Below are 23,545 nucleotides of genomic sequence, written 5' to 3'. Positions count from 1 at the left end.
TGAGCTTGAAGCCTATTATAGGCAGCATAAGGTGATGATGATGCATATTATGATAACAAATTCCTATATTACATATAATGGAATAAGTGTAAAATAAATGTTCTGAATGCACTTCAAGACTTGCACATTCAACAGTCAGCAGTTTGGTCATTGTGTTTGACCTCGGCCTACCAGTATGAAATGTTTCCCCGGCCTTATGTATTATGAATCTGCCGACCGCATTGCCCCAGTGGGGCTGCCTGTTGTGCGCCGTTTCACTGATATCTGTGTGCTCTGTGTTTCCCTTTCTGTAGTTCCGGCCAGGATTGTAAACATATCCACCAACATCACCGTGAATGAGGGCAGCAATGTTACACTAATGTGTTTGGCTATCGGAAGACCCGAGCCAACCATCATATGGAGACACCGATCAAAAAGCGGTAAGATAACAACTGTGTTCTCTGTCCTCCCCCGCCCCCCCCCCCCCCCCCCCCCCAACCCGCTGTTTCTGTTAAACCTAAAGCTGTACAGTAAACCTACTGTACATTTGAGATGCTTTCCAGAACCGAAGTGTTTTACATACTCACTCCACCCTGTATACTCAATTCTAAAACTGACAGTAAGACAAATGTACATATTCATTCATTTTCAAGGTTTTTATACAGTGGCAAGGAAACGTATCTGAGTCCCTTGGAATTACCTGGTTTTCTGCAGTAATTGCATTAACTAAAGAAGGTCTGCCAATTTATTAAATCCAAGGATTCACTCAGGCCTACTTTTTCCAACCTACACTGTGAATGCTTGAATAACGTATTAAATTTCTACAAGAACAATACAATAATATGCGTTATTAGTTAACATAGATTGTGTTTGTTCATTATTGCAATGTAGGTGAAGATTAGATCATGTTCTCTGACATATTAATGCAGAAAACCTGGTAATTGCGAAAGGTTCACATTTTTTCTTGCCACTGTATACATCAAGGATATGAAAAGTAATTGTTGAATTTATAGCAATGTAGTATATTAATAATATAAAGCCTATAGTTCTTGCCTCCGTGTTTTAAAATGTCAGTCTCTCCAACCATAAGTTCAGCTTACATTAAATCTTATCTAATGCAGCCTTATAATTAGTCTGATTTTTTGACCCACCTACACACCAGCGAGGAGGCAATGCGCTAACAAGATGACATTTTCTGAGTCATGGCTCCCACCTAAAGTCTGTGTCTGCAGACTGACGTTTGATTGACCGGTCTTGGTAATCAACCAGTACAGATTGCGGCGATGGTGGAGCATCTTCCACGTGCGGCTGACACTGCGATGTCCAAAAAAAAAAAAAAAAAAATGTATTAAAAAAAAAAAGATACAATCTGGAGAAAAAAAAGACTCTTCTGAGAGAATGAGGCCTCCTAGATTCGAAATGAAAATTTAATTACAGAAGTTCCGTGTTATTTTTCTATAGAGGTTGACGGCGACCGTTTCCTTGGTTCGGCAGTATGTGTCAATAGGGTGAGCATACGCATCAGAAGCCAACCAATCAAACCTCAGAGTGCCTCTCCGTGAACCAGCGAATCACAGGCCAGAGAGCGTGTCTGAGGCTTATTTGAGTGTAACTCTGCTGTTAAAATGCAAGCTTGTTTCACTGAAACAAAGAACAAACAGCGAATGAGTTAAGCGACATTTGACTTGTAACGGAGTCGCCGCGTAGATGGCAACTATCTGGCTAAAAGCTAGCGGCAATCATATTTAGCTAATTTCTAAGGCTGTGGGACCTGGGTGGCTTTTCAGCACGGCCTGTGGTCTACAGGAAGCCAATAATAATGTCGCTGTTATCTGGGACACCGTAGGTTGACATGGGGCCAGTGACAAAGACTGTCGATATTCAATGATGAAATCTCTCCTCGGAAAAGCAGCGGGAGATCCTGAGCCATGGAAGCTGGTTAATGTCACAGGCTCTGCATAGATTTCGTGTTATCTCTGTTGACTTTCTGAGCGAGCTTTAATGAGAAACCACGTGCGAGTGAGATCTCGGGGCCCAGGGAGTGTGTTTACTAGCTCCTCCAAGAGCCTGCATTTTGGTGTTTTGCCACAGTCGTTCCGCTTTTCCCCCTTACAGACCCCAGGAGTGTTCCGAAGAGAAATTGTGCCTCCCGTGGGGCTTCTGGGATTATTTTAAGCACGCCGTTTTAATGGGCAAAAATAAATGCAGGGTTGAGTATAATACCCGGCATTCCAACAGAGCTACAAAGTACCTGCAAGCCTAGAAAAAAAATACCCGCATTCATGGTGCCGAACGATTGGACAAAAGCCTGCAGTGGGTGCTGTAATAAATTAATTATATTCACATTAGTAATGGGGTTTTTCAATTTCGGGCATGTAGCAACTGGTAAAACATATCTAATTTGCATGACTCATTAAGCTACAGGGTTTATATTCACTTAAGGCCATGCACATATATTACACAGATGCTTGGTAACATAGGCATAGATATCTCCTCCTCAATTTGGGCTGATGCCATGAAGAGCAAAGCATATATTTCCTAATTTGCCGTGAAAAGAGACTATTCAGAGCAGGCTGCGGTGTTCTGAAGTATTTATTACATAGCTAAAAATGTGAGATAGTTTTGTGCGTGTGTGTGTGTGTATCTGTGTGTGTGAGCGGGTATACCTTACCTTATGGGGACACAATGTCCCCACAACATGATGAATACCTGTTTTTTTTCCCTTATGGGGACCAGTTTCAACTCAATTTAATAAAAATCTGCAACTACAATGAAAAAATGCAAAAACTCTTGTATTTTGCTTGGTTACTTATAGTTAAGGTTAGGGCTGGGTAGGGGTTAAGGTTGTCATAGTTAGCCTTAACATTTTTCCCGTAGAAATGAATGAGCGGTCCCCATAAAGATATGTTTACCTGACTCTGTGTGTGTGTGTGTGTGCGTGTAAGTGCCTGCATGCGTGTGTAAGTGCTCTGCAGCCGGAAGCAGTAGTCTTCTCACCAATTCATGAACTCATTGGGTTGAAATGCATTTTATTGAACCTTAGTTGGCTCACGACTTTAAGCTGATTCACTGCAACAGTTACTGGGGGCTACCGAGTTCCCTGCTGTGTTTAATCACTTACAGGAATACAGGGCTTTCTGACGTAAACCGGTAACATTTACACTTAGCTAGCTAACAATGTCAAGCTTAAGGAGGTATCCATCACTAGCGAGCAGACAGACATGTACGTCTGACTGACTGTAAGATTTTTTTATATAGTTCTACCACCTGGGAGTCATTGACACTTTAATGTACGGCGGTCTGCGTGTTTTATATGTTCTCATCTGTGTTGTGTAGCTTAATACCATCGACAACCACTGAAAAGGGTGTCAAGGCCACGCCCACTTATTTGTGACGCTTATGACACGATTGACAATTCAGGTCTCTTGATGAGAGCCAATCGGGCTATTACCCTGCATAAACACATGACACGGTGTTTTCCGGAAGGTTTCTGTGAGGACAATACCCCCTGGTGGCTCAACACGAAAAAAAAAAAAAATAAATAAAGGTGGAAGTAGGAGCAGTGATGTATGACAGGCCATGTAGATGAAAGGTTAACGTGCGTGTCGTAATCACGAGTGTTCGGGGCTCCCCTGGTTTACTGCTCTTGTGCTGGAGTGCTACTTATGCCACACATTAACTAACTTTACGGTGATATACGTCCAGGAGCCCGGCCCCCGCTTCTTCTGTGTCAGATTTCTTTCATCAGAACACAACATTCATGGTTTGCTTTCTGCTTATGGCAGTAAGACTTCAGTGCTAATTTCCTCTTTATAGCATTCGATTCCAACTCAGTGTTCCATCCTTGTGCATTTGATGTTGTGTGTGTGTGGAATTAGTCCAAATGTCCCCCACAATATAAGAAAATCTTGTTTTTTTTTTTACATTGTGGGGATCATTTTTCAGGTCCCCATAAGGCTTTGTGAATGCAATCAAAAAAGTAAAAATGCCAAAAGTCTTGTATTCTGTTTGGTTACTTATGGTAAGGGTAAGGTCTTGGTAGGGGTTAAGGTCTTCATGTTGGAATTAGAGTTTTTCCCCATAGAAATAAATGGAGAGTCCCTACAAATATGTAACTACAAACCTGTGTGTGTGTGTGTGTGTGTGCGTCTGTGTGTGTGTGCATGTCTGTGTGTTGCCAATCAGCTAATTCACTGTTTTGTATTTTTAAGATTAAATTCTAGGTCAAAATTCTAGCCCGCAATTAATGTTGAAAGCAAAGAGACAATGGTACTAATGCATCTATTTAATTTTATTTCATTTTGCCACCTCACCTTGATGTTTTATCAACATTGTCAACAGCTACATCTCTCTCTCCTTTTGAGCAAGACCTCTCCTTGATGACTCAGCGCCGTTTCGCTTCCGCTCTGGAATCGGCCAGTCACACCTTCTTCACAATGTGCCAAAATATGAGGATATTTTAAGCCCATTTAAAGTGTCCTCCGAACGTATGCCAGTCAGTTGCTGTGCTTTGTCTATTTATACTTTACGTGGCTCTGATATCCGCTTCACGCAGATGTGGAGGAGGGCTGTCCATGCCTAGCCGTATCTTCCCACCTCTCTGTTTTTCTTTGGGTTTTTTTTTAATGCAAAGCCCAGACAATGGATGACAAAAATGGAAAAACTACTTTTTTTCTCTTTGTAACGTCTCCAATGTTGAGTGCAATCTCAGACCCCCCCGGTCATACTCACCTAGATATTTGCCCCCCCCCCCACCTCCCCATCATGTAATAATTCTAAGACGACCCTCTCCTGAATTTTCACCTGAGTAAATGTAGTTCTAGCAGTGCTCAGAGAAAGAATGATTGGTGCGGAGCGCCGAAAAAGGGCCGAGCAGGTCAGACGCTGCTCCTAACCCACCCTGAAGCTCACATAGTGTTCCTGAATACAAAAAGAATCCAGCGCAGGAAGGGAAATGGGGCTGGTGGGGGGGGGGGTTGAGTACTCTGATTATCCTACAAGGGCTGTTGCTGTTCCTTCAGATCTGAGTCATGGCTGGAATTTGAGAGGAGGGTGCTTGAATTTTTCGGATCAATAGTAGCTTTTTTTATTCCTTTTTTCCAGCAATGACTGCAAATCCCTGCCAGCTCAGGCCTTTCAGTTATGATTGTCCGTAATTAACAAAAGGCTGACGAGACTTGTTTGGTTTTCTGGGGGGGGGGGGGACTTCTCTCACTGGGGTATCCAGCCCCCTCACTAGCCTGCAATTCTGATTGGCTTGACACCATCTTCAGCACAGCTCAGTAAACATCCAGAATTGTTCCATTATATGAATCTCTGAGTCACACTTAAACATGCCTAAAATTTCACTCTGGGAAATGTACCGCTATCTTCTTGCCTCTTTTGTGTTTAGCAACAAAATGTAGAGAAGTATTGAATTTAAGTACAGTCCTTATAAACATATTCCATTTTCCGAATCCCGTGCCAAGGATGTGGGTTTGGGTCTTGACGGCGGGGACGTGTCCTTAGCAGTATTGTGGGGGTACCGTGTGTTTCGGGCGGCAAGGGGTTCTGGGCTCATTTCACCCCAATCAATTTTGAAACAAAACCTACACCTTTGCCATATAGACCTTGACAAACTCCAAGATGAATATCCTTCAGGGCTTTTATTTACATTAAGTGCATAACCACTTTCACCTTCCCGTTGTTTGAAAGATTCCTCTGTCAGGCTTTTATTATGTATGTACTGAACATCCTGCACAGTCATTGTTTTTGTTTGGCGAGTGTGTTGAAGCGTAGCAGTAAACGTGTTACATTACTCTGAAGGGTTTTAATTGTGTGTCGAGAAGTGCACGGTATTATTTATAAAATATACATTTTATTACATTGCTTTAAAAAATCTGTTGGCTTCCATCAGTGGGAAACAGCCCCAAATGCTGTTGAACTGTATATGCCATTAAAGTTTTAACAGAAGACTGACCTTACAGGTCAAATTAATGAAACAAAAAGCATATTAATAACAATATCTGTAACCCCCCCCATCCATCTCCCATGACTGTTTATCCAGTGCCAGACAGCACAGGGTTCAAGGCAGCGACACCCCTGAACAGAACGCCAGCTTAATATATATGCAATGAGACAATTTTTATGAGATAAAACAATGAAAATTATATCACTAATCACTTATTACCCCAATTGGCTAAACCTTCCCCCCACAATTTGCCAGAACTATCCCCCAGAAGACTCCACATGGCAACCAGATCTAGATGTCTGACAATTTTAGGACTCAGTACCTACATCATATCTTGCTACGTCAGATCTTCAAATCCATATAGTGTTAGAAAAGTTAAGTAAAAGGCTTTTTACTGGCTTATAAAAAAAAAGTGTGAATGTAGTGTGAAAATCTGCAAATTGGCCACACCATTGACTGCCTCTGAGTCACTGACGTCTTCCTTGGGAGCTGCATCACCACTGAGCCTGACAGGTCCCTTTCAGACAGTCGCAGAGCCGTCTGTACAAAGCAGGGCTCCTCTTTCCTTGGTATCACTGAATGCACATTAGTAAAAGTTTTTTTGTTTGGTTCATTTTTCTTTCCAATTTAGGGGCTGTTTTTAACCACATTAGAGTACCACTCTGGTGAAATCAATATCTGATCACAAGAAAAGGCACAATCGACATATCATTTAATTTCTGGATGTTAAAAGAATTGTAGTTAATCTGTCCTCCGTATACTTATCCTGCTCAGAGTCACAGAGGGGCCTGGAGCTTATTCTAGGCTGGGATACACACTGGACAGGATGCCAGTCCGTCAAAGGGTGCATAAATAAAATCACATCCACACACAGAGTTAAGCATGTCCTGATCCACTTTTTTGGAACCCCAGTTTGATCCACTCAATAATTATATATGACGACTGCAGGTCCCAGTTGATCTTTTAATGACTGTTAAATGTACGTCCACATACTGCAGGCATCAGTGCATTCTTTGTCTAAATTAGTCTTGCGGTTTCTCAGTATTGCTTCTTATGATGCTTCTGCAAATGCCTAATTAGATTTGTTGTATTGTACGTTGCCGCCTTTCTCAAAAATATGGTGCAAACATTGCAGGTAGCTGTTGGGCTACGACGAGGCGCTAATTTAAAGACTTTCCACACGGCTTACAAGCGGATGATAGTTTGTAGTTTCAAGCCAAGTGCCTTAGGCTTAGTGCAGCCTGTGACGGAACCTTGCAATCTTCACAACTTGCATAAATTAGGTGGATGTGGGAAATTAAATGGATCAGGGTTTGGATCGGGCTGTGGTAGCTGATACTGATCAATTAAAAAGTACCTGCATCGAACCCTGATTCTGAACTTTGATATCAGCTCGCATACTATGGGCCATTTAGTGATACCAGCTATTCTAACTATGGGAGAGAACCAGAAAACGTACAGGAAACTCACATGACACAATGAAAAATGGGATTCAGGAGGTGTGAGGCCAGCGTGGCCCCTGCACGTCAGTTAATTAGCCCTGAATCAATGACAAAAGAACTCGTTCCGTTCTAATCCCGCCTTTCACTGCTTGACATGACCTGCAGCCAATCAGATGAAGCTATTAAAATCTCAATACGCAGGTATCTGCCGCTTTACGAACGTTCACTATACACCACCTCATTTTGACAAAACACCTACATTAGCACCTGTTCTCTCCTATTGAAAGAGATCCGAAGAGGATTTACGCTTTTATGAAAAAAGGAGAAGAGCAAAACTATCCTTTAGCATTTGTTTATCAACTAGCCAGTTATACAGTACAAGTCAAAAGTTTACGCTAAACCAAATACAAAAGAGGGGCGATGGAGTGTTGTACCACATGACCTCGCCATGCCTATCACATGCTATATGTTACTGTTATTTTAGGTTTTATGTGTTATTTGGTATGATTTGGTAGGTTGTTTTCGGTCTGAGAATGCTCCGACTGCCCTACTTTCGGAAAGTGCCGGAAACCTGTGCCTCAAATCTTCTTTTGGCAAGACATCCCTGAGAATGTAACAAAAAATGTACACGACATTTTTAAATAATCAGATCAAACTATGGTTTGCTTGTCACAGTGATCCAGATGCTGACATTCTCAATTTACTTAAAATATAATTCTTGTTCTCTTTTTGTTAGCTGGAAAGTGCAGCATTCATTATATTTTCAAATTTGAGGAAAACCGGCTATTGATTAGTTGTTCCTGTAAAGGTCACACATCCATATTAATGAGGGACATAAAGTTCACATGTAATTATGGGATTGAAATAGGATATAAATTATATATGTTATAACTGGAATAACTGTTTGATAACTGTTAAAATAGCAAATCTTTTTAAACATGCTGTCAGCACTAAAATACTATATATACAGTACCAGTCAACAGACTGCAGAAATGTTTTTTTTGTACCATTCTCTATATTTAAGAAGTAGTGTGGGCCTTCGACATCAGTAGCAAACAAGAGGAATGTTAAATGTTGTTATGTGATGCATGACTATACAATTCCAGTCAAAAGTTTGGACACACCTAGCCATAGAAAGGTTTATTTGTAGTGATCTCTGCATTTTTTCATTATTATAAAGACGTTTAAACTATAAAATAACACATATGGAATTATGCACTGACCAAAAAAATGCTAAACAAAAAGAGATTAATTTGTTCGGGGAGGGGGCAGCTCCGTGAGTTGGGACTCAGAAGGTTGCCGGTTCAAATCCCTTGGTCAGCAAAGTGATGCCACTATTGGGCACTTAAGCAAAGCCCTTAATCCCAATTGCTCCAGGGACTGGCTGACCCTACTGTCTCCGCTATGCCAGTTTCATCCCCTCCTGGGATGCTTTTCTAGCTGATGAAGGAGGTCCCACATATAGGCCGAGCTCTCATTGGCTGCTTTGTGTTCGTTGTCTGGACAAACTCCTTCAAAATCATTTCTAGTGTGTATAGTTCAGGTGATGTGATGCAATAGTCTATCACTCTCTGTTTTAGGCAGCCTTGTGTGTCCAAACTTTTGACTGGTTCTCGTTCTTTCTCTGTGTGTGTGTCGTCCAAGTATACCTTACCTTGTGGGGCCCAAATGTCCCCACAATGTCACGAATACCTGTTTTTTTTTTTACCTTATGAGGACCAGTTTCCTGGTCCCCATATGGGAAAACTCTATTTTATAAAAATCAGTGACTGCAATGAAAAAACTAAAAATGCAAAAACTCTTGTATTTTGCTTGCTTACTTATGGTTATGGTTAGGGCTGGGTAGGGGTTAAGGCTGTCATAGTTAGCATTAGCATTTTTCCCATAGAAATGAATGAGCGGTCCCCATAAAGATATGATTATATGACTGTATGTGTATGTGTGTGTGTATATATACAGTATATATAATATATAACTTAATTTATGTATGAGCCGTAACCTTGGCATAGTTGGGTAAGCATTTCAGTTCTCGGGTTTTCATTCTGCGCAATTAATTTTCTGACGACATGATCATCAAGGCTGTTAAGCTACATTTCACCAATTACTCCAAGTGTCCCTGTTGCCAGTTACACAGATAACTAGGGAATTAAGCAAAAAACAGGGGTGTTGAGAGGAAGAGCAGAGAGACTTTGAAACGTGCATTACCCGGCTTATATTTCAAGCGTTTGATGAACGGAGAAGCTAAACAAACCGAACCGCTAAACGAATTAGCATACGCTTCAAACGCACTTAAACGTTCCGGAGTGTCTATGCAGATGCATTCTGCGTGCTACATTGACTCGTTAACTCATCCGTAATTGATTGTCCCTGTGAAATACATAAAGAGATACAAAACCTCTTTTGTATCTGCCAAGTCCTCCGTGACACACACATTGCCAGATGTTTAGACCAGTTCATCAGTTTTGTTTTGAAGCACGTCAGCAGTTTCGGGAAGCCGCTTCTTCTCGTTAAACTGACTTTGGTCGACACTTCCGCTCCCGTTTCCCGACATTCTTCCACGTGTTCCCGGGCGCCTCCATTTCTCTATCCATAATGCAATATTTTCTTGAGTGCACAGCACTCCATCGTCGCCATATCGTCTAATAAAATCCAAATCTGGCACGCAGTAATTGTCAAAGGACGTAAATAACCCTGTCGATGTTCTCATATTCTAAGTGTTTAAGGCCACTAGTGGTTCTTCAGTAATCAGCAGAGAGTCAAGTATCACGAGTCAACAATAGTTAAAATCAGCAGCAGGCTTTGACCCCCCCCCCCCCCCCACACACACACACACACACACACACACAACAGACGAGTGAACGACGTTTGAGGGAAAAAAAATCTAAGAAAAAAAGCCCGCCCATCCCTGACGTCCTGCCCGAGTTAGGCTCATGTGACGCAGACATGGTTGTTTTTATGCATGGGGCGAGCGAGGCGCCTCGGCTGTCTGGGCCCCTGAATTGATGAATAAAAGTACCACTGGGCATTACATCCACAGAAAGCAATATTACCAATAAAAATCCACTAACGCCACTAACTACAGTGGTGCCATCAAGCATATTTTTTCATACACCTATCAATACCCACCATAATAAGAGGTTATATGAGTGCACTGCAAGTGAAATCCAAACGGGGGCATTATTTAGAGTGGGTCTGATAGGGCCTGTGACCCGTTACGGCAGCAGTCGATCCAATATGGTCTGAAGACACAAATTGCTTATTAGTGCAGATTACATTTTGGCTTGGTTACAGAAATATCTATCCTGCAACAGCCCTTAAATATAATTCGACGAGACCAGATACAGCTCAAATTTCCGCCTAGCTGGTCTGCTCTGTGCTCATATCTAAGATAAGATAAGGTAAAGTTTATTGATCCCGGGGGGAAATTCATCTGCATACAGCAGCAAATGTTTGAAATGGAAGGTTGTTGACATAATGCAAACAAATTTTTAAAAAGTACACAAACAACATCCATCTGTTTTCTGTAACTGCTTGTCCTATTCAGGGTTGTGGGTCTGAAGCCTATCCTGGAGGCTACAGGCACAACAGTCCAGGATGGGCTGCCAACCCATCATAGGGGACACTCACACACCTACAGGCAATTTGGAAAGTCCAATCAATCTCAGCATGCTTTTGGATTGGGTTGGGGGGGGACCAGAATACCCAGAGGAAACCCCCCCCCCCCCCCACACACACACACACACACACAGCCATGGCTGAGCTTCAAACCCCAGTCGCACAGTGTCTGGAACAGTGCTAACCACTGCAAAACCGTGCCGCCCAAATCAGAATATCCTTAAACAGAATATCGGGCAAACTCAGATATATAAATAACTAAACTGACGGAAGGTGTACGTGCAATAAGCAGAAACAGATAGCATTAACTTAATCTACGTCAAAGGTGAGATGCTTCCTGGTCTGTCTTGGCTGGGGGTGGGGGTTGGTGCCACGGGAAGAATCATGCTTAATGGCAGCAGGAAGGAACGATCCCCAGTAGCACTTCTTAGCACTTGAGCCTCCTCTGCAAGCAGATCCGTTAGCGGTCAGCGGTAAGCTCCTGTGAATATCATGAGTGATGAGCAGTGAGCACGCGGTAAATGCCTGACCTGGCTGATGTCGGACGATTTGAAGGATGTCACATGTACAGGTGGCGGCTTAGACTGACTATAAATAATGGGAGCTGACAGACAAATACGGTAGTTATACCATTTGGCAGGCAAATCTGAGACATTCATCTAAGCTCGCCGTATGGGACGCCTGCGTGACAGGAAGCTGTCGTGCACTCTTAGTTATCCTTCGGAACCGGTAGCTGGGTCAACGTTGTGCTTTACAGCAACCTGATATTCAGAGGTGAACGGCGGAAAATAAGAAATCTTAGACCGAAGAGGGAATAGTTAAATCAACACAAAGATGCACATGATCACAACAGAAAAATGTGAATCTGTATTATTTATTTACAAAAATACAATGTTATGCAAGTGCACTACCAGTCAAATGTTTTTTGTACACACAAAGATTTTCTACATCTGCATGTTACTATATTAGCAAGAAAATGTTGTATCTTTGATTCATCAGAATAAGTTATAAGAACAGAGAAAACGCAAGGCATTCTTTCTACAATTGATATTAAATACTGTTGTTTCATGGGATGAAACAGTTAACTAGTGCATTTAAAGTTAACAGGATGTCAGACATGCACTGTTACATACTCTTTCCAAGTTATAAAGGAAACTTGTTTTATTTGACATACATTTTCATGCATAGTTGTTCACTCAACTTTCCAGTGTTTAACAAGGATAAAAAAAATCTGCAGTTTATAAGAACATAAGAATAAATGGAACAGTGGTAAAAACCTGTGGTGTGCAAAACGTTTGACTGGTAATGTAGGTACATATTATGAACTTAGAAATAAGTCGGATAAATTGTTTTCTTTTATAAGTAGTCTACACTCAGTGGCCATTTTATTAGATACAACTAGCCAGTACCAGGTAAGATGCAGTTTTGCCTTTTCTCTTCTTTAAGGGCATGAATGTTGTCTGTTCACAGGAGCCTTTCTGCACACCACTGTTGTACTGGGCTGTTATTTTTGCACTTGTGAGGTTTCTGTTAGCTTTAACGAGTCTGGCCATTCTCCTCTGACTTCTCATTAACAAGGTGTTTTCGACCACAGAGCTGGCCACTGATTGGCTGTATTTTGCTATCACACCATTCGCTGTAAACTCGAGACACTGTCGTGTGTGAAAATCCCAGGAGGGCGGCTGTTCCTGAGATGCTGTAACCACCACGTATGGCTTCAGAAATCACACCATGCCCAGAATCATGTAGAACAGGCATCTTAGCCGCTCTGACGCTTAGCCGAACAGCATGTGAACCACCGTGACCCTGTCAGCATGCTCTATCTATTCAGTTGCAACCACATGATTCACTCTTTGGAAGATCAGGCTATTTGAATTAGCAAGCGGATGTACTTAATAAACTGGCCAGCGAGCGTATATGGAGTTGTTTCAGACATTATACCAGCGAGTAGCACTTTTTCTTTGCTTCTCCAGAGTTTGGAGGATCGAGACACACCCATGCATCCCATTTGCATATTCTCCCAGGGTTTGCGCTGGTTATTTCCATATACTCTGGCTTCTCTAAATTGCTCCTAGTGTGTGAAAATGAGCCCTGGGATAGACTACACCTATGTTTCTCAGCCCATCCTAAGGGACCCCCAGACAGTCCACGTTTTTGCTCCCTCCTAGTTCCCCGCACACCTGAACCAAACAATCATCTAATCGGGAACACCAAGCACCTGGTACAGATGTGTTGGGAGCAAAAATGTGGACTAGAGTCTTCTCCATAGTATCCTCTTCCTTGTAGGTTGCGCTTACTTGGATATCAAGTACTGTACTGGATAAATGGTTAGGGAAGTTGGATGGATGCATCATATACTGTATATAAGCAACAAAGCATCAATCCATCTTCCGACCACTTATCTGGGTCAGGGTTGTAGGGGGAGCCTGGGGTGCACCCTGGACTGGATGCCAGTCCATCACAAGCTACATGTTCTCACAAACACAATCATACACTACAGGCAAGTTAGAGATGCCAAAATGCATGTCTTTGGACTGCAAGAGGAAAACAGAGTAGCCCGAGGACACCTGTCTGACATGTGCTGAACATGCAAACTCCACACCACAGCTAAGCAGCGTTTGGAAACACATCATGCGAATCTATGCAATATTAAAGGAGATGTTGACACTCTCTGAGGAAAGTCTATAGATCCATGATCCGAGTTATTTAAGAATGCCCCTATTACTAGAAATAAAATGCTACCATTTTTCTTCCCAGCGTTTCCACTGCTGAGGAAGTACAACGTTTGTACTGTATGTCAAATTAAAATGCCCTGATTCTGTCAACATCTTGCGAACTATCGCAAGAAAGTACAGGCGGTCTCAGAACGAAAAGGACTTTTGTTCCTTCTTCAAATGGGTCAAAGTAAACTGAGAAATATATCTGATGCACACTCCTCGATGTGGAAATAGTAAGTAGTACAAAAAGAAGACAGATGTTTGCTTACGTTGTGTTATTTTGCATTGTGTGTGAGATGAGGAACGCAAGTTCTGTTCTCTCTGCATCCTAACCTGAGTAATAAGGCCTCGGTGGCATCCTTGTGCTTGGTGTTGTTTTCGGTAAATGAATAAATTGACACCCCCACCTGAGGAAGGAGCCCCCTTCTCTTTGGTTCTATCGGATCGATGGGCCATGGAAGATGTGGAGGCCAAGCAATCACTTTCTCATCTATCAGACTGCACTAGGTTGCCACAATCGTTCTGCACTTTCAAGATGCTCCATGAGGCTGTGCCTCATCTTTAGAGGGGGAGGGGATTACTTCACATCTGAGAACGCCCCACAGCTTTGGATTCCGAAATAATACATTTGTTTGGTGTAGTGATATGTTACAAATGAGGATTCCAGGTCTACAATCACTTGATCCATCTCTCACCACAAATTCAAATTGCTGAAGGCTTGTAGCAACGTCATTCTGTTTGAACGGTTTGCGTTTTGGTGTGCATGTCTGCGTGCATGATGAACACTGCTTGGGGTTATTTGCTTGTTCCCTGCTAGAGCACAAACCTTGTATTAATGTAGACAGCAGAACTTCATTTGATGATGGACTATGAATTTCCAGGCGGTTATGGCAAATTCACGTATAATTTAATCTGAGGATTTGAGTCAAAAATATCCATTCCCAGCATCACTTGTCATCTTGATACTCATGTCACGTGACAGGTGAGGGTATGACATCACCAGAATTTTCAATATGGTGCCTTGAAACCACACTGTCTTGAGAAAAATGGGCTAAAAATAGAAAATTAATGGATTACAACACCTGTGGTGTCGTTTATTTTTGGCCTTCTTATCTATATTCATGTGGCCATTTATTTTTTCCAGCAAACATTAATTAAGCTGCAAGCTAATTATGGCATCTCCTACTGTGACGGATGTGAATGGTGTTCATCTCACCATTCAATCTAAGTTTTAAAAAGGATTATCGAAGCATTTTATGAGACCTGCGGCAAAAACTGCGATGTGATGTTTGGCAGGAAAGTACCAAATCTCATTAACCGAAGTGTTATTGGTTTGTTTGCATGAAGCAAAAATCACCTACCATTGCTAAGTGTTACATGTTGATTGTGAGTGTTTGTGCAGATCAATGGGCTTGTCACGCAGTGGATGTAGTTTCACTGAAACTGGTTTTATTGTTGTAAGATTGATAAGGATGGGGATGCTAAGCATCTCAAATCTGATCTTGCCACCCACGCTACCGAAATTCCTGCCCGATGGCCTCTGTGTCCATTGGACAGGACACCAAAGGAAATGGGTAATGACTGGGGACCAAAGGAAATACACTTTGTGGACAGAAGTATTGGGACCCGTCTTGGAATTCAGGCGTTTCATTGAGAGACATTGCCACAGGTGTAAAAAATCAAGCACCTACCCATGCAGTGAGATTTACGAATTTTTGTGAAAGAATGGGTCTTTCTGAAGAGCTCAGTGAATTCAAGTGTGGTACTGTCATAGGATGCCACCTTTGCAATAAGTTATTTCGTGACATTTCTGCCTGCTAGATGTTCCACGGTCAACTGTAAGTGGTATCACTGCAAAGTAGAAGCATTTAGGACAGAAACTCAGCCACAAAGTGGCAGACCATGTAAAATAACTGAGCGGGGTCGCCGAATTCTGAGGCTTGTAGTATGTAGAAGTCGCCAATGCTCTGTTGATTCAGTAACTGCAGAGTTTTAAACTTCCTCTGGCATTAACCCCAGCACAAAAAAAACTATATGATAGGAGCTTCATGTAATGGGCTTCTGTGGCTGAGCAGCTGCATTGAAGACTCATCACCAAGCACAATGCAAAGAGTTGGATGGAATGGTGTAAAGCACGCCACCATTGGACTCTGGAGCAGTAGAAACATGTTCTGTGGAGTGATGAATGATGCTTCTCTGTCTGGCAGTCTGATGGATGAGTCTGGGTTTGGCCGATGTCAGGAGAATGTTACCTACCTAACTGCAATGTGCCAAATGTAAAGTTTGGTGGAGGAGGGATAATTGTATGGGGTTGTTTTTCAGTGGTTGGACTAGACACCTTAGTTCCAGTGAAGGGAACTATTAATGTTTCAGGATACCAAAACATTTCAGACAACTCTATGCTTCCAACTTTGTTGTAACAGTTTGCGGAAGGTCCTATTCTGTTCCAGCAAGACAAACAAGGTCCATGAAGATATTGTTGGGTGAGTTTGGTGTAGAAGACCCTGACTGGCCCACACAGAGCTCTGACCACGACCCCATCAATCACCTTCGGGATGAACTAGAATGGAGATTGTGAGCCAGGACTTCACCTTCAACATCAGTGCCTGACCTCACAAATGCTCTTTTGGGTAAATGGGTAAAAATTCTCACAGATACACTCCAAAATCTTGCAGAAAGCCTTCCCTGAAGAGTGGCAGCTGTTGTAGCTGCAAAGGGGGGACCAACTCCATGTCGCTGCTTATGGATTTAGAATGTGGTGTCATAAAAGTTGCTGTAGGTGTAATGGCCAGGTGTCCCAGTACTTTTTGCCATATAGTTTAGATAGTGATTGGACAGCACACCAAACAAAATGGATAATGACTGGACAGAAGGATCCCCGAACAAGGAGCCTGGATGGTCACTCAAGAACTCAAGTGTGGATGGTTGGTGGAGCCAGTGGGAAACCAAAACCAGCAAAGGTACTAAAAGATAGAAAGTCGGAAACAAAAATGAGACAGATCCGACAGGAACGGAAAGTCTTGGATTCGGGAGCAACTAGCCTGAGTCTTGAGTAAAGCTTGTGGCCAGGACTTCCGGTTTTAATTAAGTCCCAGGTGGTATGAAACTTTTGTAGCAGGCTGCTACAAAATTCTGGTCTTGACCAATCCTGTTTTTGAAGGATCTGTAAGCTCAATGAGAAGTGGAATCATGCAGGTAGCATTACAAAGAACAAAAGGTTCGTCATAATAATACATCAATGCTCCCTTCCCGAGCATGCAAAAAGCTCAGTGTTATAATGTGCTACGTAACCTGTGGAGTGCCTAATGCATTCTGTGCAGCTATACATCCATGTTCTAAAGAAAAACGTATTAATAAGCAGGTGATTAAATAGGCTGCAGAACCATATGGCCAACAAAATGGCGTAATTGTAACCAGGGGACAATAGGAGCATGGACACCCTGGCAGGTTCAGGGGGCCCAGCACATTACAGGGGCCCTTGAATATGTAACATAATACCTAAAATTATATGTAAAATTGGGTGGAGGCAAGACTTTCTGACTATGCCCCTGATCGCATCAGTAATGTGAAGTGTAGCACAGTACATTTTCCTACATACATCCATTACTATAGGTGGCTTCCAAAACAGTGAAATAATTCTAGAAGTGACTTTTCTGAAGCCACTTCTGTCACGACACGTCTCTGCTATGTGCACGAGAAGCTAAAAAAAGTTAATATGGGCAATTCTTGCTGTCTCCAGTACATCGCTCTATTTTTTTTTTCCCCAAGAAACTTTGCCGGGATGAGGTAGTCATTTCTTGCCGTCAGGAGAATAATTTGCCTCCCGTTCTGTGCCTTTAAGTAATCAGGAGAGATGCTATGGAAATGATGTCAGTTCAGGGTTAGTCAAACTGCAGCTTCTCCACGGGGGCTGTTAATGGAGGTGGAAATTCCGCAATCACAGCTTGAGTCGAAAACCTTAGTTTACCTCCCACTATTCTTCAAAGACCCTCCGCTGTAAGGCTTCAGATGTTCGCCATGCTGCACAGATACCCTCACGCATTTCATTTCTTCTCCCCGCTAATAACTTTAAGTGCTGCGTGAGGGTAAGTCTGTACCTGTCGCAGGTCGTGAGCTTGACCTTGAAAAGCTGGAGTGTAGCATTTTTTGGAATTATGAACTTGTTTACAACATTTACAACTGGCAACCCCCCCCCACACACTTTTTCACTAGAGACCCTCCAAGATATCTTACACAATTCCACCACTGGTACCCACCAGGGGTCAACATCATAGCAAATTCTGACGGGCATTTTGATCAAAATGCAATTTGTACGATGGACACAGTATTTAGAAATAGACGAGTCCTACCGCGGACACATATGTCCGTGTACGGACAGGTTGGCGATACCAGGCGCATACCGATCTTACCCAAATGCCCACATCAAGGTGGCTTCCTGGTACAATGCTGGTACTACATTGTTAATGTTTCACCATTTTGCACCATTGTGCCACTAACCAGCTAACAGGGAGAAGTAAGACCAGCGGCGGTTGACGCTAACCTGCCTCTCCCTCCATCGTGTCTCGGAGCCTAACCGGAAGACATCCGTGGGGCTGGAACACATCAGAGTAAAAGACGACGGTTAGCATAGAGTTGCGCATCCGAAGCAACACACACAGGTAAATCCATGAAGTTTGTTAGCGGGCGGCAAGGGGATTGTGCTCGATGGCAGCGTGGTAGCCGCTATCAGGCCTTCGTTTTTCAATTCCCCGAGTCCCCATTAAATGCAGGCTTACTTTTCTGCCGGCGCACGGGCTCTCTGGCAGGTGTCACTGTCTCCTTACACGGATGACAGGGCTGTCCAAGGGCAAGCAGATGACATGTGAAAAGAATAACTTGAATATTGTTATTGAAGGCCGGAAAAAAAAAAAACACTAAACGGCTGGAGGGTGATACTCTGCTCCATTCTGTAAGAGATAAAAAAAAAAAAAGGGTCTGAAAGGGAGGTGGCCGGAACTGCAGATATACATGTCAAGACTATTTATCATTTTGCTAAGTAAAAGCACTGGGATATACAGATATATTCAGAAAGCCTTGTATACTGCTATTTTCTTCATTATTTTTGTTTAAAAAGGATTAAATCATGGCCTTCACACGAAACTGACTTTTAAAGGAAAGTAATTATCTGGTCATTTCGATAGCAAAGTCAAGACACCATAAATTAATGGCAGGCGTTGAGTTAATTTGCTTGTATGAATTTATCTTCATTACGAAAGGCAGCCAAAATTGTCACAAAACTGTTGACGTCAGCTGGACACGACCGCAAGCTGGTCTAGAAATAAATTCCAGCCATTCAGTCTTCTCATGGAAAGTACCACATAACAGCTGCCTGGGTTTCAGCTAAAATACCCAAATAACCACCCGTGGCTTTCAGTATACCGACTTTCTTACTGTGGAAGGAACTTCTAAGATTTTAACCACATGAATTTAGAAATTATTCCCAGTAGTGAATTGGCATCCCATCCCCTGCCCTGTGTCCTGCAATGGACTGGCATCCCGTCCAGGGTGTACCTCCACCTTGTCCCCCGTGCTGCAGTCAGCAGATGGATGCATGGATAGAATTTGTAGTATTTTGCATATGATATTCAAATAAAATCACTATCACGTTACACTTGGTGGCCAGTTTATTAGGCACACCTGCTTACTAATGCAAACAGCCCTGCTTGGAGAAGCAGTGACTCATGTGGCCACAGCAGAATACATACAGCACACATACAGGGTCAAGCGGTTCACATGCTGTTCAAGTCACCATTATAACGGCTAAAGTGCTTGATCTGAGCAGTGTGAAGATGGTGTGGTCCTTGTTACCTTCCATAGTGGTACCTTGGAAACAGCCACAATCCTGGGATTTTCAGGCACTACTCTGTCTAGGGTGTATAGACCATGGTGTCTTCAGCAAGAAAACATCCAGTCGGTGGCATTTCTAAGGTTGAACACAGGTTGTTAATGAGAAGTCAGAGGAGAATAGCCAGACTTGTTAAAGGTAACAGGAAGGCCTCAAGTGCAAAAATAACAGCTCAGTACGACAGTGATGTGCCAAAAAGCTTCAGTGAACACACATCTCTTGTGCATTTAAGCAGTTCTGGAGGCAAAAATGGGTCCAGGTCCTACTAGCTAGGTGTACCTAATGCAATGGGCATTGAGTCTACATGTGCATGATATCATCGATGTGATCCTAGTTTGTTTTTGTCACAACTCTTACTTGATTTTTTATCATCCATCCATCTTCCACCTATTTATTCAATACAAGGTCAGGGGCATGGGGTGGGGGGACGCTGCTGCTTATCCCAGGTGCCACAGGAGGGTGGGTGAGGGAACACCCCCAGGAGGAACTCAGTCACTGACAGGGCACAAACGGCCACAAAATGTGGGCAATTTAGAGATGTCAGCTCGCCTAACGGCACACCGGAAGATCATACAGGCACCACACACTTCAAGCAGAGGTGGGATTCAAACCTCACACCCTGGATTGCTGCCCAGCGATCCACCACGTCCTCAGTATCAGTTGTTTCAAACTTAAATGAAATGTAATTTAAATCCTGGGGTTTTCATGACTTTGTGCCAGTCAGAAGCCGTAGCGTACCCCGAAACAGAATCTTCAAAGCCTGATGGTATCAGCCGAGAGTGTATCTAAAGAGTACACTTGGAAGAGTATAAAAATCAGACTTCCACTCTGATCAAACCCATAGCTGTGCTTGCAAACATAATTTATTCGTTCCTTGAGGGAACTCAAAAAAAATCCCACATAGGGCACTATATAACAAAAAAAAAATGAAGAAATAAGACTGGTTGCACGCTGGCATATTCCACATTATCAGTACGCTGATCAATGCCTGTTTTAAGGGAGAAGCTTCTGAGCCCAAGCTTCAGCCGCTCGCTTGTGACGCTGATGGTTGTGCGTCGATACGGCTCCGTGCGGTTCGACCTGGCTAATGAGGTGCCTGTCCCCGCCCCCACACGCCAACGTGGTCCCCCACAAAGCCTTTTATATAATAAACGGTCTAATTAATAGTCGGGAATTTTAATCTTTTATTCAAAGCGTGTAGAATGTCCATGCCCAATCTCATTAGTCTCTCAGATGCAGTGTAATCAGGTAATCACTGTACACATCTCACTGCCTGAGCCCTCAGAAGCTCTTTTTCTATTAAAGACTGCGCCACAATCTTATAAAAAAGCCACTGCGTCCAAGAAAGTAACTGTATAGTAACAATTGTACGTGCATTAGTGTATTAGTTGTTGTCTAAAAGCAATTGAATGCTTAATATCACTTTTATAAGGGTTTCTTAATAATCTGAAGTTCTCAATGTAATCTTTTTTCATTTCTTGTCTCAGATTTGTTCAGTTTGATTCAATTGTGTATACACAAAAGGTTTTTCTTAAATTGCTACAAAAACACTGGCTGCAATATGTAAAATGTTTTCTCCTGAACTGTTATGATTTCCAGCATATTTTGAGGAAGTCGGCTTTCTTGGCTTGCATTTTTTTTATGTGAATGCAATACTTGTCACGGTGTTTACAGGTAGATGAATCAGACGTAATTAAGACTGTGTGCTGGAGAAGATTGATGGCAGAGTACCCCACAGCCTGCAGACTCAGAGCCAAACCGAGTCGCGCTATTCCTAGAAGGATGTGTAATCTGCTTAGATCAAGGCTTTGCAGTACTGCATCTGAAACATCATCCACATCAGTTACTGAACGTGTGGCTTTTAAAATGAAACGTCTCCGAAATATTTAAATTTGCATGCTTCTAATGTCAGAGAACGTGGCTTCTGATGCTGCATTCCTTTCAAAGAATGAATAATAAAATTCTACCCATTGCTGGTCCCTCTGACCATTCTCAGAGTATGGTATTCATTAGGATATCAGCTCGAGACGAGCATGCAGAGATATAATGTGCAGCTATTTATTCCAGAGTAAGCTGGGAGACGATGATGATGCATTACTATTCGGCTATAGCTGAGTATCGCTTCATACTGCTGGAGTATTTGAGCTGGCGCACGTTGGCGTTTGAGGTTTCTTCGAGGACTCACTTGTGCGTTGTTCCTGCTGTCAGGTTGCGAAGATGAGAAGACAGGTATCAGACGGCATGTCAGGGAAAGAGAGAAGATCCACATCTGCCATTTTCTTTGGAGCATTAAGGCACTTGCGCTACGTTTTAATCATGCAAACAAAAATGCACCCGACTGAAACCGCATGTCTTCTTTTCTGCCTCTGATCACTGGGCTGCCTGTATGTTGTGTAATCGAATATGACTTATGCATCCTGAATTCATTCTTCTGCTGCGGTTAACCCTGGCTACTCTAAATGCCACCGATATTTCGAAAAGGCAGCATTTTTAAATTAAGAAAAAAAGAAATGGCCACAATCAACATCCCAGCTCCCAGAGCTGCCAGAACCGCTCAGTTTAATTAGTTAATTCACTTAATAATAAAATTACATTTAATAATAAGGTAACGGCACACAGTTTCCAAAAGCTGAATCCATTTGACTCCTCTCTGATGCACAGGGAGCCACACTGGGAAGCCTCTGTGCCGTTTGCATCTCTGAAGGCCAGTGTACTGTACTCTCCCTTAGCTTCTATGAAGATGAGCTAAACACTCTTCTCCTCTGATTAAATTACCTATGTATGACCATAAAAAACCCCAATAAACATCCTGAAGGATTCTTGCCCCTGTCTATTTCTGAGCTTAGATTTTGACCACTGTCATGGGCGTATACAGGGTACCCAGCAGATTGAGCCTTGGACTACCCCCTACCCAGTCATTCACTGATTCAAAACATGCATTATATGGACAAAAGTATTGAGACATCTGGCCATTTCGCCTATAGGAACATTTAAGAGGGAGCTGGTCCCTATTTGCAGCTATAATAGCTGCCACTCTTCTGGGAAGGCTTTCCAAAAAGATTTCAGAGTGTGTCTGTGGGAATTTTTGCCCATTCATCCAGAAGAGCATTTGTGAGGTCAAGCACTGATGTTGGACGTGAAGGCCTGGCTCCTAATCTCCGTTGTGGTTCATCCTAAAGTTTGATGGGGTTAAGGTCAGTACTCTGTGCAGGTCAGTGAAGTTCTTCCACAGTAATCTCACCCAACAAATTCATTATGGACTGTGCTCCGTGCACTGGGGTACAGTCTTACTGGAACAGAAAAGGGCCTTTGCCAAACTGTTCCCATGAAGTTGGAAGCACAGAATTGTCCAAACTGTCTTGGTATGCTGAAGCATTAAGAATTCCCTTCATTGGAACTAAGGGGCCAAACCCAACCCCTGAAAATCAGCCTCATACCATTATCTCTCCTACACCAAACTTTACAGTTGGCACAATATAGTCAGGTAGGTAACATTCTCCCAAACCCAGACTCATCTGTCCCATGGTGGTATGTTTACATCACTCCATCCATCGTTTGGCATTGCATTTGGTGATGTGAGAATTGCATGCAGCTGCTTGACCATTAAAGTTTGCAACTCTGCAGTTATTGAGTCAAAGGAGCATTAGCAGCTTTTACATACTATGCACCTAAGCACTCATTGACCCTGCTCTGTTACTGTACGTGTTCTGTCATGTTTCTTTTGTTCCTAAATGCTTCCACTTTGCAAGGACACCATTTACAATTGACAGTGGAATATCTAGCAGGGAAGAAATTTCATGAACTGACTTATTGCCAAGCTGGCATCCTATGACATCACCACGCTTGAATTTACTGAGCTCTTCAGAATGACCCATTCTTTCAGTCAGTGATTTAGAGGTCCGTAACAATACTTTTGTCTATATAGCGTATCATTGGCTAATGATAAGCTTGGCCCCTC

General features: G+C 42.7%; 1 protein-coding gene across 2 annotated transcripts in view; it reads left to right on the top strand.

The window, feature by feature from the left end:
• opcml (opioid binding protein/cell adhesion molecule-like) overlaps window positions 1–23,545 on the top strand; it is a 265,188-nt gene that overhangs the window by 216,079 nt on the left and 25,564 nt on the right. For both annotated transcript variants that reach the window (XM_049017737.1, XM_049017736.1), the window contains one exon: window positions 294–419. In XM_049017737.1, the coding sequence (XP_048873694.1) occupies window positions 294–419 (126 nt within the window). The remainder of the gene's footprint in view (window positions 1–293; window positions 420–23,545) is intronic.

Source organism: Brienomyrus brachyistius, chromosome 6, assembly GCF_023856365.1.
Source record: "Brienomyrus brachyistius isolate T26 chromosome 6, BBRACH_0.4, whole genome shotgun sequence".
In the NCBI taxonomy this organism is placed as follows: domain Eukaryota; kingdom Metazoa; phylum Chordata; class Actinopteri; order Osteoglossiformes; family Mormyridae; genus Brienomyrus; species Brienomyrus brachyistius.
This window is presented reverse-complemented; position numbering and strand designations above follow the sequence as displayed.